General features: G+C 36.7%; 1 protein-coding gene across 1 annotated transcript in view; it reads right to left on the minus strand.

Moving 5' to 3' along the window:
• Positions 1-16,541, minus strand: part of TOX (thymocyte selection associated high mobility group box) — a 310,862-nt gene that overhangs the window by 42,053 nt on the left and 252,268 nt on the right. The window contains exon 4 of the mRNA XM_003256016.4: positions 3,639-3,920. Coding sequence (XP_003256064.2) covers positions 3,639-3,920 — 282 coding nt within the window. The remainder of the gene's footprint in view (positions 1-3,638; positions 3,921-16,541) is intronic.

Raw genomic sequence — 16,541 nt, forward strand, 5'->3', positions numbered from 1 at the left:
TAGAATTCTGTACCCAGCAAATGTGTTTTTTAAGGTAAGCATGTTCCCTGCAGACCTTCATGAAAGAACATTTTAAAGGCATAAAGAAAAAGATGTCAGGTGAAAGAAATATATATGTGAATAAATCCAAAGGAAAAATAACTTCATAAAATAATGAAAATAGTGTTTCATGAGGTTTATTCCATTACAGAATTCAATTAAACTATAATTAGAATGAACAACAATAACAGCTCCCAATATAAATTGAATGGAAGGTGTATGGAGTTAAACTAATCTAAGAAAACAGGTAAAGATATTGGCAAATTTTAGACTTCTGTATAGTTGTATTCCAGGGACAGCTACTGAAAGAAGAGAAAGAATATAAAATCTCTAATCTCAAAATGGGAAATAATGTAATGAGAAAAATAAGAGCAATCTTAAAGAAGATGAGAAAAAGAAGAAACATAAAATATTTGTGGCATAAACAGAAAGCAACATACTTAGAAAATTAAGGCTATTATCATATTTATATTAATGTAAATGTAGTACAGGTTTCATTTTAAAGTAAAAGCTCATTTAACTACATGACATTTATAAGAGACAGTCAGATAAAACATGGATATTTTCAACAGAAAAGCAGAAAGTAAAAGGATAGAAAAATATATAATGTGATTCTTACCCATAATTTCCTTAAAGAGAAAACTGTGCCAAAAATATACTTGTAATACCAGATACTTTATGTGTCTTAAAGTATCTCTTATATTACAAATACGGGATTACAGGCTTAGAACCACAAGCTGCCTAAGTTTGTATTTCTTTGATGCTTTACTGTGTCTCATTTATGACTTAAGGCTGTCAACACAGTTTCCTAGCAATCAAAATCACGGGTAGTGTTTATAAGGTGATAATTTATTTTACTGATGTATTTACAATATTCATCTCATCAAAACAGACTTATTTCATTTAATTGTTCAATTAGATGAGCTGGAATCAATATATAATTGCTTAAAGACAGCACAAAGTGTTAAGAGGAAAGCTTTAAAAGCTTTTTCTGGTATGGAACTAAATATTCTTTTTTTAGTTCACTTGTTAGAAATGATTTAAATGATCTTTTTGACTTAATGCTATTTCACATTTAACTGGAGCTGTTGCACTACAACATTCCACATAAATCCTACTCAAATAAAAGGAAAAAATCCAGTTTAATCCTTAACTGTAATGAAGAATGCTTTAACATTTTCATCAGAGGATTTTTCTAGCTTAAATAAATATAATAGTATAACTCAAATAAATGAGCAGGAGGATTTGAATTGGAGACAAGGTGAAGAACAGTGTATAGAATTGAAATGAAGGGTTACTTTTCTTGAGATGGAAAATACACTTAAACTTAGCGTGACTTTGTGTGAATGTTTGTGCAGATAAAAAAGGTCATTTTAATGGGCGCAGTCTTAGAAATCAATCCCTAAACTTTCCTGCATTGATAATTCAATAATCTATCACTATAGAATATGAGTTTTACTATGCAATGCTTACACAGTCCACTAATGAAGAATTATAAATTGTTTCAAGATGTGGATATTGAATGATTGAATAGGATACCCACTGGCAAAGTTTCATATCAGTATGGAAACATGTAAATTCATGCTTTAGCAAAATTATAAAATATGGACCTAACAGGTTAATAGCAAATGGCAGAACCCATGAATGTTAATTCTATGAATTTCAGATTTTTACCTACTCTTCTACTCATATAAGTGGAAGACTGTGAAAAATGTTATTGTAATTAAGAATAATCTGGTATACAATTTACTGTCAGAGGATGCTACTAATTTTGCATTTAATTTCCTGAAATGTCAGGAATGAATACTGATAAAGACACAATCCAGATACACAAACTGATCTTTACTATGAGCAGAACATTAATTTTTCCCCCTTACAATATAGTACATATCATCTGTGTTTAGCAAATTGACTTGAATTATTCATGCATAATCAACATCTAAATCACTGTCCACAAACAAATTATTGGTGTTCACATTTGGGTTCAGGTGCTCATTGGCCATTAGGCATAATCTAACAGCCAGTGAGTACCTGGAGCCATTGGAATAACCTGTATTTTCTGAAGAAAATTATTGGCCTGGAAATGGTCAGCTAAAGGCAAGGCTTTCAGCAACCCAGTCAATTATTTATGAATATCAATTAGTTTCCTTCTGCCTTTTCACCTAACTCACGACAGGCTGACTCACTGACAACAAGGAGAGATGGTAAGGATGGAGGGATTGGCTTGGGCAGTGTTAGGTTCTGCAGCTGTTCTAAAACGTACTTGGGATTTGTTTCAGTCAGGTATGGTAAGACAGAAGACATGGAAATGATGATTGTGAGGAAGAAGTTTCCACTCATAGATCCCTGGAAAGCGAAGGCACAGCACAGCACACAGGGCCACCTAGGGAAGTACCCAGGTTGGTCAGGAGACAGAAAGAGGGAGAAGACAGAGCATGCCCAGAGCCTTTACTGGGGGAATTTGTGGGCAGGAATGGGCAAGGCAGGTTGGCATGCTGAGTAAGCCTAGGTCTGGATAGTTTGAATGACTTTGGTGGGCTATGGGCTGTAAGGAGTGATCCCTAGTTGTCTGACACTTAGCCTGGGGGGATGTAGGGCAGAGGGAATACTGGCCTCGTATGTGAGAGTTTTTAAAGGAGATGTTTGGGGTGCAGCTGTGAATTGTTGCCTTGTTTATAGAAAGGGGGTTAGCAGAGTGTCGTTTGCAATCTCTAAAAATTAGCTAGCCCTGAATTTCCAGGATTAAGGCTCCAAATGCCAGAACATCAAGAATACAAAAAGTAGGAAAATATAGTCAATGCAGCAATCTTATCTTTGTCATCAGGCTAAATAAATCGATGAATCACTATTATATGGACTGAAAAAAATTAGTGAAGTTACTAGAAAGTTAACCATGTATATCAGGATTGCACAGTGCTGCTTTTGGTAGCATGTTTACAGTTTAATTTCCAAAAACAAAATTCTCACAATGGCAAAAAGAAAAAAAGGTGGCTGACATAAAACCCATCTTCCTATTCAGATAACTTAAAAGAATGGCTCTGCTGGTGACAGACACACAAATAAACAACCATACTGGCAAGGAGTTAACAAAAGGTATGCGATGAATCACCCAGGAAAGGAGTCATCTAATATCCCTGGCACTTACTTTCCATGTCCTCAATATGAAATGGTTGGGTCAGGTGGCCACAAAGTTTTCATCTAACATCGTCATCATACATCTCCTCTCTCTCTCTCTCTCTGTCTCACACACACACACACACACACACACACACACACACACACACACACGACCTTCATTGTACCCCAGTATACTGCCTTCTTAAAATGGTACATTGAATATACACACCAGACCTTCTGTGGGCGCAGACAACTTTTATGCTTAACACATCTATATTTAAAGGATTTCTCAGGGACTTTAAAGTGTAATTGGACAAGCAGGTGGTTTAATCCAGTTTGTTTGTAACCTCATGCTTCATTAACAAAGCCGGTGTCTCCCACCAATGTTTCTCACTTGGATGATCTAAACTTGTACCCAGCACAGGTCAAAGATGGTGCCTAAGAATAGTCTCCCATAGGTCCTAAAAATAACTTATTCGTACCTTAGAGGTATCATCGCCTTCATCTTCATGCACTGAACTGGATGGTGAAGGAGTTGCAGACTTGCTTCCAGGCGGAGATGGTGAGTTGTGGGGAACATTGCTTCCTCCCATATTCAAACCAAGTTGAGCACTTAGCTGTGACTGGTTAATGGTAGTCAGCTGGCCATGTGGCATCATTCCTGGCTGCTGCCTGATGTCTGCAGGCTGGCCCCTTGGTCTCATGGCTGCCATCTGAGGATGGGAACTGTACTGAGTTCCTTCTGGGTTTCGTATATCTGGCATCTACAATAAATAAATAAATAAATAGGAAAGGAGTAATTTTCACAAATATGTTTTGGGCAAAAAAGTAATAATTCTTTAGATTTCCAGATGTTCTGCTGAGTTACATACACATTTATTTTATCTGGGGTAAAATAATTCTAAAAGTATATATCACCATAAAGGATAGCATAAGACTACCAAAAGACTAGAATTTGAGAATCTAGTTAGCATCATACTTCATTACTCAAGATGTGATTAATTATATTTACAGTCTTTCTACATTAGTGAAATATAGAAATATATTATTTATATATGTATTTGCATATTATAGCATGATCATATTTATATAATGTAAGTTTCAAGATGTTGATGCTCATTAGAGTGTCTGTCAAAATTATTCAGTTATTAGTGATTACAATATTCACAGCAATTCATTAAACCCTGTTTGTTTTATCTTGATAATTTAAGAAAGGATTTGGGAGTTAATAAGTGTACTCTTGTACTCAGTTTAAAGCTTTACAGGGTATTACTAGCCAAAATGATCTCCTAACTACCAGATTCAAAACACTGATAGGCTGGTATTAACCAATTGATTAATTGACTATTGAAATGACTGCACAGTCAGACTTGAAAGTAAAGCTCTAAAATTGCAAGGTCAACATATTAATCCATTATGCTATCTGAGTCACTGGTTTTTAGCCTTAATGAGACTCACTCTTGTAATTCAAGCAATGAATTTTGTCTCTGCAAGGATTAGAATTAAAAGCATTTGAGGATGAAGCTCTTAAGGTATCTAGAGGTCAAATGTGTTGTATAAGAGGAGTATGGAGAATTTCACTTAACATTTCTCCGGCATTTTCAAACTTAAAACAATGGAGAATATTTCATGGTGCTTATAGGAGCAGCTCAATTTTTTCACCCTGAGGGGCGTTGAGGAATTCAGGCAGGTAGAGGGCACACAAAACAAGAGAGAAAAACAAGAAAACTGTGGGGAAAAAAGATACATGGTTAAAGTTACATGTTGGAAGTGAAAAAGTAATAATGTTACCTTATTCTGTTTCATTAGAAAAGAAAATCCCACAAAGTATCAGATGTTTAGCAATGACCTGTCTGCAAATGTTATTGTGACATGAAAATACTGTGAAGGCAAATTAAGTAACCTAGTCATAGGTTCTTGTTTTTGTTTTTATGATAATAAAATCATTTTCTACCATTTTCCCTGTAGTCATTTTACCAATCTAGTTAGATTCACCTAAAGCTAAAACTGAGGCTGTCCAGAGCCCCCATGTGTGCCCTGTGTTCTTCTCTGGAACACCTTTACTGCCTCCACCATGAGGTCTCTTATTAGTCAATTTCACTCCTTTAGCTCCTTTCCAACTTTGTTACTTCTCAGTCTTCACACACAGTTCAAGGTATCCTAGACCTCTGGCTGGCCTTATGATTTGTACTTCCTTTTTCTAAGTCCGAACCAACATTTTTTTCCATTATCCAAACTGTATTCCTCCAACCCTTCAAAATTAGTTCAGGATTCTCCTTTCTGTGATGTCCCTCATAAAGCAGATTTACTATTCAATGGTGCGTGCAAGAGCTGCAAAGGCTCTTGGTGACACTGTCAGTCTATGGAAGAGGAAAACTGGGAGGGCGTGATGATAGCACAAGCTTGTTGAATGTTTGTGGAATAAGTATATAAATATTATAAATGAATAAATGAAGGAGTAAAACCCAAAGAGATCAAATGACTTGACCAAAACCAAAGATCAAACCCACCTCTCCTAATTCCAGTCTTTGATACTTCCCACTGTATTAAGCAGCTAATTCAACATTTTACATATTCCATAAAAAGGATTACAGTTAATTAAAGATAATTAAAAATGCCTTTTCAAATGTTGTCTACCCAAATCGACAATGGTTTTATCTAGCCCATTCATGTTGCCTTCAGTCACATTTACTAAAATGGCTGTTGCCTCTTCTTAGATGTACATGTAACTTCTACAATCTGATCTTCTTTGTGAAATAATACTGGCTTTCACAGATACCCTTAAAGTTGTGCCAAGGACAGAGGGTACCATGAAAATTAGGACTGACTTTTGAAAATACACAGAAGAGGCAGTGTGTACTAAATTTCTTTTCAGGCTACTGTCAAATGTCCTCAAGTCCTATATGTTTTTAGACCCTTAGCATGCAGAACAGCTCCCATTATGGGCACTGAGTAATGGCTACCTGTAAGTGGACACTATCCTACAGGGGGCAGTCTTCTTTCCCAACCCTGCACCAAATAAAGCACTAATGTGCATATTCCAACTTATATGTTTTATAGCCTTGTAAATGAAAAGCATTTACCAGCAAAATCATACTTCAACGAAATGATCTTTCCAAAAGTATGTAACTAATTGCTATCTTTATTTCTCCTTCACATAAATCCCAAGTTACAAAACACGTACAGTCTGTAACATGTCTGTTTTGAGCCCATTTCTTCTCATCCTTTCAGAAATCTTGTGATTTTAATATATCAGAGAGGATGGTTTCTAAATTAATTTTCGTATGGAGTTCCAGATTTATGACTACAACTAAAAGTGTTCCAAAAGCTTGAAGCAATCTTCACTTTATCGCACCTTCTCTCCTCCACTGTCTTGCAATCTTCTAAGATGTTTTCTCATGTTAATTTGTGTAGTGTGTAGATCTCTGGGCACTAAAATCTGCATTCCCACTCTTGCAATGGAAGGAGAAGAAGGTGGGTGTGGCTATGGAAGAGTAAAGTATCAATCTGGGTAAGGATGGTGAAGTACTCAAGAGGGTACCTCTCTTTCCACAGTCTCATAATTAGTTCAATGTATCCTGTCATCAGTGGTGTTAGGTCAGGCAGATAGCTTGAATACCAAATCAAAGCACACTTTTCCTGTGTGGAGCATGGCAAGCACAAATGAGGGAGCATATCTGTGTCTTCAGTCCTCAGATGCACTTAGAAACAGTGGGATCTTAACACCCACGGCAACATTTCTGAATTAGGAGGAGTATTTCCATTTACCTCGTTTTCCTAAAAGACAGTTCAGTATTAATCACTGCCTAATGTATAATATGGGGAAAATTAAACTCGATAAAGTTTGATTACTGAAAATATGAATAATTAGTTAGATCATGCAAGTAAGCTAATGTTTTGACTACTGGTTTCCTGCTGTAAAGATATTGATTGACTACAGCTCCGTCATGTCAAATATAAAACCTGAAGTAGCAGAATATTATTTCCTGTTAATCACCAATATTTTAAATTTATTTTGAATAATTCACTTAAGTCATGCTTAATTGCAACAGTTGTTCTTTCTGATTCTTCTCAAATCCTTCACTGACTTCTCTTTTTTCTACAACATCCCACCTCTAAGTGATTCCTTAACATGTTATTCTAAGTCACGTTTCTTCCACCCAGATAAAATTTGCCATGGTTTTATTAATGGGAAATGTTCTAAACTAAAATGTACAATTCTGACCCAAATTCCAAGCCTAATTCTGCAATTGCTTGTGAGACATTACTACTTGGACATCATTCTTGCTAGAAAGTGAACGAAGTTTTCTTTCTCAAACCTATTTTTTTTCTGTCTGACCAATATCTGTTGATGACACCTTCATCTTCCTTGTCACCTCTACTCAAAATGTTGCAGTCATTTTTGACTCTTTCCTTTTCTACCAAACTCTTGTGAGTTCTGTTGGGTCTACCCTGAAACATCAATTATTTCCATCTGCCCTTCCACCCGTTTGCACACCCATTCATCTATCCAGGCCTTCATTACCTTTTCACTTGCAATAGCTGCTTAACTAAAATTGGTCTCTTTACATCTACCCCAAAGAGTGGCAGAAAATTAATCTTCATGAGCCAAGGGCTCAAAAATTCTCCAATGACATCTGTCCCCCAAATTAAATCCAAACTCTTCAGCATGACATGAAACCTTCCAAATGAAACTCACACCCTATAACCATCCTTCATCTACTCTATTGTTCAGTCAAATCCAATTAATTGCTCCTTTTTTACCTAAATCTCTCTCCCTTAATCATGTGTCTTTGTTTATACTGCTCTGTCATTATTCAATTACCATTTTCCGAGAATTTGGTGTCTAAAGTTGTTAAAAAGAGGGGAAAACCCCCATATTTTGCTCAGTGATTTGTGGTTTCCCCAGTACATTTACTTATTGATCCTTATAACTTCCTTTTGAGGGAGCCATGTAGGAATAGCTGCTTTGCACAAGCCCACAGAGAGGTTAAATGATCTCAGATCTTTCTGTCAACAAAGACTGAAGTAAAAATGAAATATACTTTTTTTACATACTTGTACTTTCCCCACAATTCCATGCTGCCTTTACCATCTTCATATATCCAAACCCTAAATATACTTTAAAGTCAAGTTCAAAAGTCAGCTTATCTATAAGGCTCCAAGAACCTTCTTATTCTGAACTGCCAAAGCATTTCGTTTATACTTTCTTTATGGGACACCACTTTAAAATTAATTTCTTTAACATGTATGTACCTTCTAGACAGTAATCTCCTTGATTAGTTCATGACTAATGCATTTTTCAATCCCTCTTGAGATATCTTTTAGTTAAATGGTATTCTAAATATTCAAAAAATATTTGCTGTATCAGTGTGTAACTAAGGAAATGAATTCATCAGTATAAACTGACTTTAACTAGTCTGATGATTTTTCTTTTTTCCTGGGAACTTCTTAGTCATAGGATGAAAAGATTTGATTAATGTCCGTTTCCCTTTGTGGCAGAAACCTCAAGCTACCCTCCTACACTCATTTTCCTTTTGTGCTGAAAAATGGGCCCCTCTAGCTGGCTCAAGGAGGACATTTGTAGCTTCCTTTGCAGCTGTGCATGGCCCTGTGACAATGAAATGTAAGCGGAATCCTTGTGTGGTGCTTCCAAGAAGTTTCCATGAAGGGAGGGGCTCACCTTCCTTTGTTTTTTTTCAAGTTCCTGCTGGCAAAAACGTGGAGGTGATGGAGAGAGCTAGGGAAAATGTCTTGGACCAAGACATGGCACCATAAGGACGCTGAAGGCACAAGAAAGGAGCCTGAGAGTGTGATTATCCTGGAGCCTGGACAACCTACTTACAGTGGGAGTGAAAGGGAAGTAAATGTCTGTTGTTGCAGAATCACTGACATTTGGGGTTTTCTGTTATAGGCAGCCCAACATAATCCTAACTGATACACCCTAACAGATTATAAACTTTAAAAGGCTGGGAGAGAATTTATTTTGTTCACCATTATAGCCCTAGTATCTAGAACAGATCTTGGCATGTAGTAGGAACTCAATACATATTTCTTGAGTTAACGCCGAATAGACGTTTAGGTCTGGTACAATTAGAATTGATGATGCCAGCTTCACAGAAATAGTTGTTATAAATCCTTAATCTTTTGGGAACTTCATTTGCTAAATTCTAGGGCTCAAATGTCTCAAAGGTAATTTCTCGTGCGTGTGTTCCTCATTTTGTTTATTTTCAAGCCTAATGAACTTCATATTTTCTTGGCAAAATGTCCTGCATGTCATTGGCATTTTAGTGTTGAGTAGCTCTTAATAGTCACCATTTGCAAAACTCTATCCATTTGAAAATGGGTGCTAGGTTTCACTTTTTTGGAAGTCAGATCTGTTTCCTAAAAATTTACATTGCTATTGATGACCAACGTAAATTAAAATAATGAAGGGGTATTACAATGATGAAGAGAAGATTTCAATTTTTCCAATTAATACAAAACAAAAGTCTCATGAAAATCAATTAGGAAGCCAAAGCTGAAGTCATGTATTGTCCCTCATGACCTGCCTTGATGCTAAGGCCATGTTCGTTTCTCCCCTTGTCTGGTTACCTAGAGCGCCACGTTGAGGACAGAGCTCAAGGTGCAAACATGAGGCACGATATTAGCTACATATTTCAGCATATGTTTTCACTTCCTTTCCTTTGATTTTCTTTCTTTTTTTTTTTTTTTTTCTTTGAGATGGACTCTTACTCTGTCACACAGGCTACAGTGCAATTGCATGATCTCGGCTCACTGCAACCTCTGCCTCCCAGGTTCGAGTGATTCTCCTGCCTCAGCCTCCTGAGTAGTTGGGATTACAGGCATGTGCCACAACACCCAGCTAATTGTTGTATTTTTAGTAAAGATGGGGTTTCACCATGTTGGTCAGGCTCGTCTCAAACTCCTGACCTCACGTGATCCACCCACCTCGGCCTCCCAAAGTGTTGGGATTACAGGCGTGAGCCACTGTGACTGGCTCCTTGGATTTTCTTTGAAAAGGAAAAAAAAAAAAAAAGCCCTGTTGCTCATCTCAGGTTATTATTTTTAAAAAATGAGTAAGATTTTGGTGTAAGTGGAATGGTGAAAAAAAAAATCCTTGGAATAACATTAGTCATGTTAGTGATGAAATAGTGTTAAAATCACATACTTGAATGGCACCAGAATGACGGAGGGCCTGCCTTTCAGTGTTTAAAACTCTGTGTGCTTCACAATCCTTCCAGAGTCTGTATTCCTCCTTCAAATATCTGCATCCTTCCCCGTCCAACACGCCAGCCTTGAAAGCTATCATTATCTCTGCCTCTAGCAGACAATCTATATCAAAACAGTTGTACACACAAAACTGCACCACCGCCTCGGCTGGCTCTGCTCTGATCCAGCTGTTAGAGTGAATAGCAGTTGGTGCACAGAGTGCTGGAACATGGGTAGCCCTGAGGCCTTATTTGCTAATGTGGCTCACCAGCTGCTGCTTTCTGTGGTCTTTGCAGGCTAGGCCTGGAAGGCTGCCAGTTGCAGCAGGAGCAGGAGAACGAGAGGAATCTCTGAAGCCCGTCCATTTACCCCTGTCTGTCAGCATTTGACACCCTGAGCTGTGGAGTGCTTTCCCCAGGGCAATAAGGAGACCCTGCTGGCTTTAGCTGTGACAAGTGCTTCCTCTCGGTCCCTTTTATACACACTATCAAACACATGCCGTTCATAGCACCTAAAGAAAAACTTCTGAGCCTTGCTCTTGGTTGTCCATGCAGGCCTGCATGATTAATTAGAGCAGGAAGGCAAAGCGGTTTCATTTTTCTTAGGAATAATGCACTCTAAGAGTCTATGAGAAGAATGTAAATGTTGATATTATTTAAGTCCCCAATTTGATTACATATTTTTGCCAGGGATTCAATTAATATGTAAATGTATACACCAGAATAAATGTGTGGGGAAATTTAATAATCAAAATTTATTTATTATTTTCCTAAATGCATTTCTGAGAGAGCTTAATTATTTGTTGTCCAAACACATTAAATAAATCGTTTTTACGTGACCTTCTTGTGATCTATTTATTATGTTGAAATGTGTACTTTAAATAAACTTTATGTTAAGATTTTTGCTATTAGACTTCAATTAGTTGCACTGAACACTGATAATTAACAATGAAAGAGGGAAAATTTGTAAAAATACGTACGCACAGAACTTGCTATATTTTTAAAGATTGAGACAGGTGAGGTTCAAAAGAAAGGTTGGACATTTTTATAAAAATGTATTTTTATCCTCAGTATTTTAATTTAGAATAACTTGATTTCAACTCTGCATTTCCAAAAACAAAATTGTTTTTGTATTTAATATTTGGAATCTTTGCTTTTCTTTCAAAAGACAATAGCAACAAGTAGGGTTCAGCTTTCTTTACAGTACGCTACAATAGAATACTTGTAGTTTAGTTAGGGTAATTAGTCATTATAAAACAATGTATCACAGGAAAGTAAGAACCCTGGAGCACGATTTATTAGATATTTGCCAAATGGACAGCCATAGCACTCTCTAGAACCACCATCTTCAGGGAAGATTAAAACTGCCTCGGAAACCAGTGCTCACACTGCCTGACTTCTGCATTACCTGACCATCATACTCCTTTCACACTGTGGTCTCTCTATTGTGGCTTCTTGCACGAATGCGCCCCTTATTACTCAAGGAATTTGGTGTGTTCAAAGCAAAACATCACTGAAGAGTCTTAAAAGTGATGGCTAAAAATCACACTGGCTAAAAACCATGTCACCAGTTTTGGTGTTTGTTTGTTTGTATATCCTCTCCCAGGGATGAACCAAAGATCAGATATTGAAGAACAGCAAGCAACAGAGAGAAGGGGGACCCTGAACCTCTTAACGCCCTTAGTGCCCTTGTCTGGCCTCCTTTGCAGAACTCCACTTCAATTGCTGCCACATCCAGCAGATCCAGAAAGAAGTGTCTTAGTTGCTCTAGTGTATGCATCTGGATATATATTTATAAACAACTGAAAAAGCAATTTTACTCCATTTTATTTGATTTTTTTCCTTTCTCTAAAGGAGAGGGAGGCCGTGTGCTACCGTGGAGGCAACCCTGTTTGTGACACCTAGCTGCCACTGTTTCTAATGAGTTGTCTTACTTTCAACTTCTTTAACCCTCATTTTTCACCTCATAAAAAGAGGATAATTTTTCACCAACAAATACTTATTGAGTGCCTGCTATGTGCCAGGCACCGTCTTAGGTACCTGGCCCACAGTGGTGACCATGTAGTTGGAATTCGTGCCCTGATGCAGATCACTTGCTAGTGGAAGAGACAGACAAGACAATAAATATTCTAGGACAGTGATATGTTTTAAGGAGACAAATAGGAGAGGAGTGTCCTGACCTTAAATGCTTCCTTAAAACATGACTGTGAGGATTAACTAAGACAAGGACCATGAATGTGTTTTGTCACAGTTTGATTCATTTTTGTGGTTGCTGCTCACGCTGATGGTTCTCTTTGGTTATTATCCTTGAGTTGCTTTCCCTGACCAGTTCTGGTCCCTGGTGAGCCACTGACACAATTATGACCCAACATTCTGGCAGCCAAAAGCTTGTATCTATGGGGACCTTCCCTGGGATAAGCAGGGCAGCTTATAGTCACAGAGCACAGGGTTTCACTGAGAGAAAGTCAACAGCACAGATAAAGGTTGAACTTATAACCTGGGTTTTAATAGCTCCCTGATCAAGGCTAATAGGCTAACCGGTAGATACAAAGTTCAAAAACATTTTAATGTATAAAAAGGTATTCCAGTTCATAGGATAGCATTATTTTCCATCAACTATGCACATATAATCTCTCCTTTGGATCACAACTTCGGCCAGGAGGTTATGGGGTATAGCATTGCCTTTTAACTGCACAGTTGGAAAGACGTTTTTTACTCAGATTGAGCCACCTCGTTTCTGATTGCTTCATGCCAATGCCGTTTGTCTCCTGCTGTGAATCTTAAACTATCAACGTCAATATTACCAAGTTTGACACACCGTGCTTCAGTGAGCCCTTGAAAGGGCTTTCCTGCCCAGCAAAAATAAAGGAAATGTGCAAATGGGCAACAGGCAAAGTTTACTTTTACTTGACAAGGCGCATCTCTCATAATTGCAGATAATGGCAGGACACGAGAGGCTCATGGACTAAAGGGTCCGTCCTGTCTAAAAGAGCTCTGGAGATCATGTGGTCCACCCTCTGGTTCCCAAAACATCTGAATTAGCAGTTCCTACAAATTACATCTCTGGTAAGGGGAGTTTATGAATGTGCTCTGGGTCTACCTATGATTAGAATCAATGAAGCCTTTTATTTGTATTTGTATAGATCATGACTTTTGCATCTGTGCTACAAAGTGTAGGCAGTGTTTTGTTCACAAGGGGCTATGATTTTTATATTAAAAGTGTACCAAACATGCGAATGTTTGCTCATATCTCCTTTGTTTTGATGTGCTCAGAGAAGGGACTGAATAATGTGCTTTATTTCTAGAATACTTTCAAAGGATTGTGTGCATTGAAATAAAAAGAATGGATTGGAAGTGTAGGTTAAGTAATAAGAAAATTGGGACGTACTGGGAGACATGCCGTCTGGGAGTAGTGGATCACTTACTAGAACTACCTGCGTGTATTCACAGCAGCATGAGTTAGCAAGAATGCTTCTTCACACCATATTTAAACCTGGGAATTTAAGTTGCTTTCTCATATTTTTCCATGGAATGTTAATGGCATGCTTGCAAAAATAGAGATGTCAAGTGGGGTATTGACTTCCTAACATCAGTTCAGAACACTGATATTTGAGTTCATTTAGAGGCACTTAAATCATTAAATACACACGACATTCAGCTTAAAAATACATCTTAAGAAGCAAAATTAAAACCTTATATTCTGCTTGAGCCAGACAGCTTCCCTGTGCAGAATATTTGTATGCCCCAACTTATTGGAGACTTGAAGGAAAGTACAATTTTTACATTAGTATTTTATTATGGAAATCATCCAATAATCCTTTCAAATAATACATTATAAAACATTAAAATAGCATGAAACCAAGATAGGAAAAGGCTGGAAATCCTCTCTTTTTGAGCATGGTATTAATAACTTGGAAAAATCATTCTAGGAAAATTACAATGTCTTTCAGCTATTTTAAAGTGTCTGACTCTGTAAGTGACCTTAAGCTCCTTTAAAACAATTACAAGATTCAAATATTTGTCTGCCAAAATTTTATAGCATGTTAGATAATGGGATAGATATAGTTATACACAGTCTCTATATTTCTAGGTATACCTAATTTAGTTAATATTAACATCAGTCACTCATTTATGGTTTTATAAACTTTGAGTCACATAAGGTCAAGGTCTCAAAACTAATCATAAAAACTACTGACTGCTATTCATGCTAATATAATGACCCTTTCTTTAAAACAACAGCCAATAAATTTCATTATAAAAAGTTATTAAAAGGGTTAAAAACCTATTAAATGTCAAAGAATTTGCCTGACTCAAACTTCTAATAAAGAAAGAGAATAGGCTTTCTTTCTGAATTATTTAAATCTTTACTGACTGTGCACTGAACCATGAAATTAGAAAAGTGTTATTAGAAGTATTCTCTGGTTTTTATAAAAGTTGGAGCCCAGAATGTATCAAGCCATAGTCTTTAACTAGACTAGCTAAAGCAGTAAGTCTTTAATCCTAAATACATGGCTTCTGCTGATATAAAGATCATAATTAAAACTCTATCCTGTAACTTGGTGATAGTAAAGTTATTATTACAGAGGCACACATGTTCATTTAGAATATATGAACTACATGTTCTAATTTTAATTTGAACAAATATCTTCCATTTTGGGGGGATAGTTCCATGTCCACTAACATAGACCCTCTCAACTAATAATTAGGTTTTAATAGTGACTGACTTTAAAGCACTAATGTTAATAATTTGAATTATCTATCATTTACTGGTTTAACACCTACCAAATATACACTGAAATTAGATCATTATGGTCTAAAGTGTTAAAAAAATCACAATCCTGCATGATTATAGCCCTGTGTGACAAGTGGCATAAATAAATTTAGGTATTATTGAAAAATAGGAAATATATCTTTCACATTTTCAATCTCTATTTCTCCAAGTGACTATACTCAGCACAACTGATTTGAACTGGTCTCTCTCTCACAAGCAGGTAACTGTTCTCATATCAGTTTCCTCAAATGTCCACTCTTAGCCTTTGGTAATTGTGGTTTTAAGTTCTCTTATTAAAAATATCTAATACTGACAGGTCCCACCTAATATACTAAGCACGGTACTAAGAATTTTCCATGAATTGCCCTATTTAGGACTCACAGTAACCAGGTGAAACTGTTACAATCACCACTGCCATGGTACCCACGAGGGACCCAAAGGAACAGAGAGGGCATTCTCCAGTTATTCAGTAAGTGGGTCAGCTGCAATTTGTCACAGGGCGCCTGATCTCAAAGCCTATATCATAACCACCATGAAACTGTACTATTGACCCAGTGTATGATCTGATGTTTTTAGCTGTTTTTTAAACAAAAGATAGTTGGAAGGGCTTACAGGGGAGGATGCAGCTAGAACCTAGAATGACTGAATTTAATGCACTAATTCCTTTTGCAGGAAATTCAATTAATTTTTTTTTTTTAACTGAACACTTACTCTGTGCCTCGCACTGTGAGAGGTCCTAGGGGAAACAAAGACAGATGAGACTATCCCTGTACTCAAATAACTCACAGCCTGGAAGACATACCATAATACAAGTCAAAGGGGATGAATTGCTATAACCAAAAATGCACTGCTATAGAATTGCAGAGAATAATGCTGCAACAAGGAGTCTGTCTGCATTGCATTAAAATTGCAGTGAGCATCACTGAGAATTAAGAATTTTTTTTTAACATCAGAAGGTACAAGAAAAATGGAAATGAGTAGAATTTGACTCTGGAGGCAATATAATTGACAGCAGACACAACATCTAATTGTTTGACAGTCAGTATATGTTATATTTTCATAAAAGTAATGATATGGCTAAGATAGTGTGAAAGAAAATTGAACAAAAATAAAACAATCATGTGGCCTTTCATCTAATGATAAGGATGAGTTTAAAACCCCAAAAATTCAACATACAATCAAATTATACTTTAAAAAAATGTGACTAAAAGCTATCTGACAGTTTGATTTCTGTTTGGGAATTAGCAATGTGATTCTTAAGTGTATTGTCCTGTAAATCTTACGATGACTAGACTTAGTTTGTAGTTTCAAGACTATATGTCAGAATATATTCTTAAGTATAAAGTTGTTTTAACTGAAAGAAATCAAAAAACAAAAATAAAAAATACACTGCCATTTGATAC

Source organism: Nomascus leucogenys, chromosome 16 (genome assembly GCF_006542625.1).
Source record: "Nomascus leucogenys isolate Asia chromosome 16, Asia_NLE_v1, whole genome shotgun sequence".
Lineage (NCBI taxonomy): Eukaryota > Metazoa > Chordata > Mammalia > Primates > Hylobatidae > Nomascus > Nomascus leucogenys.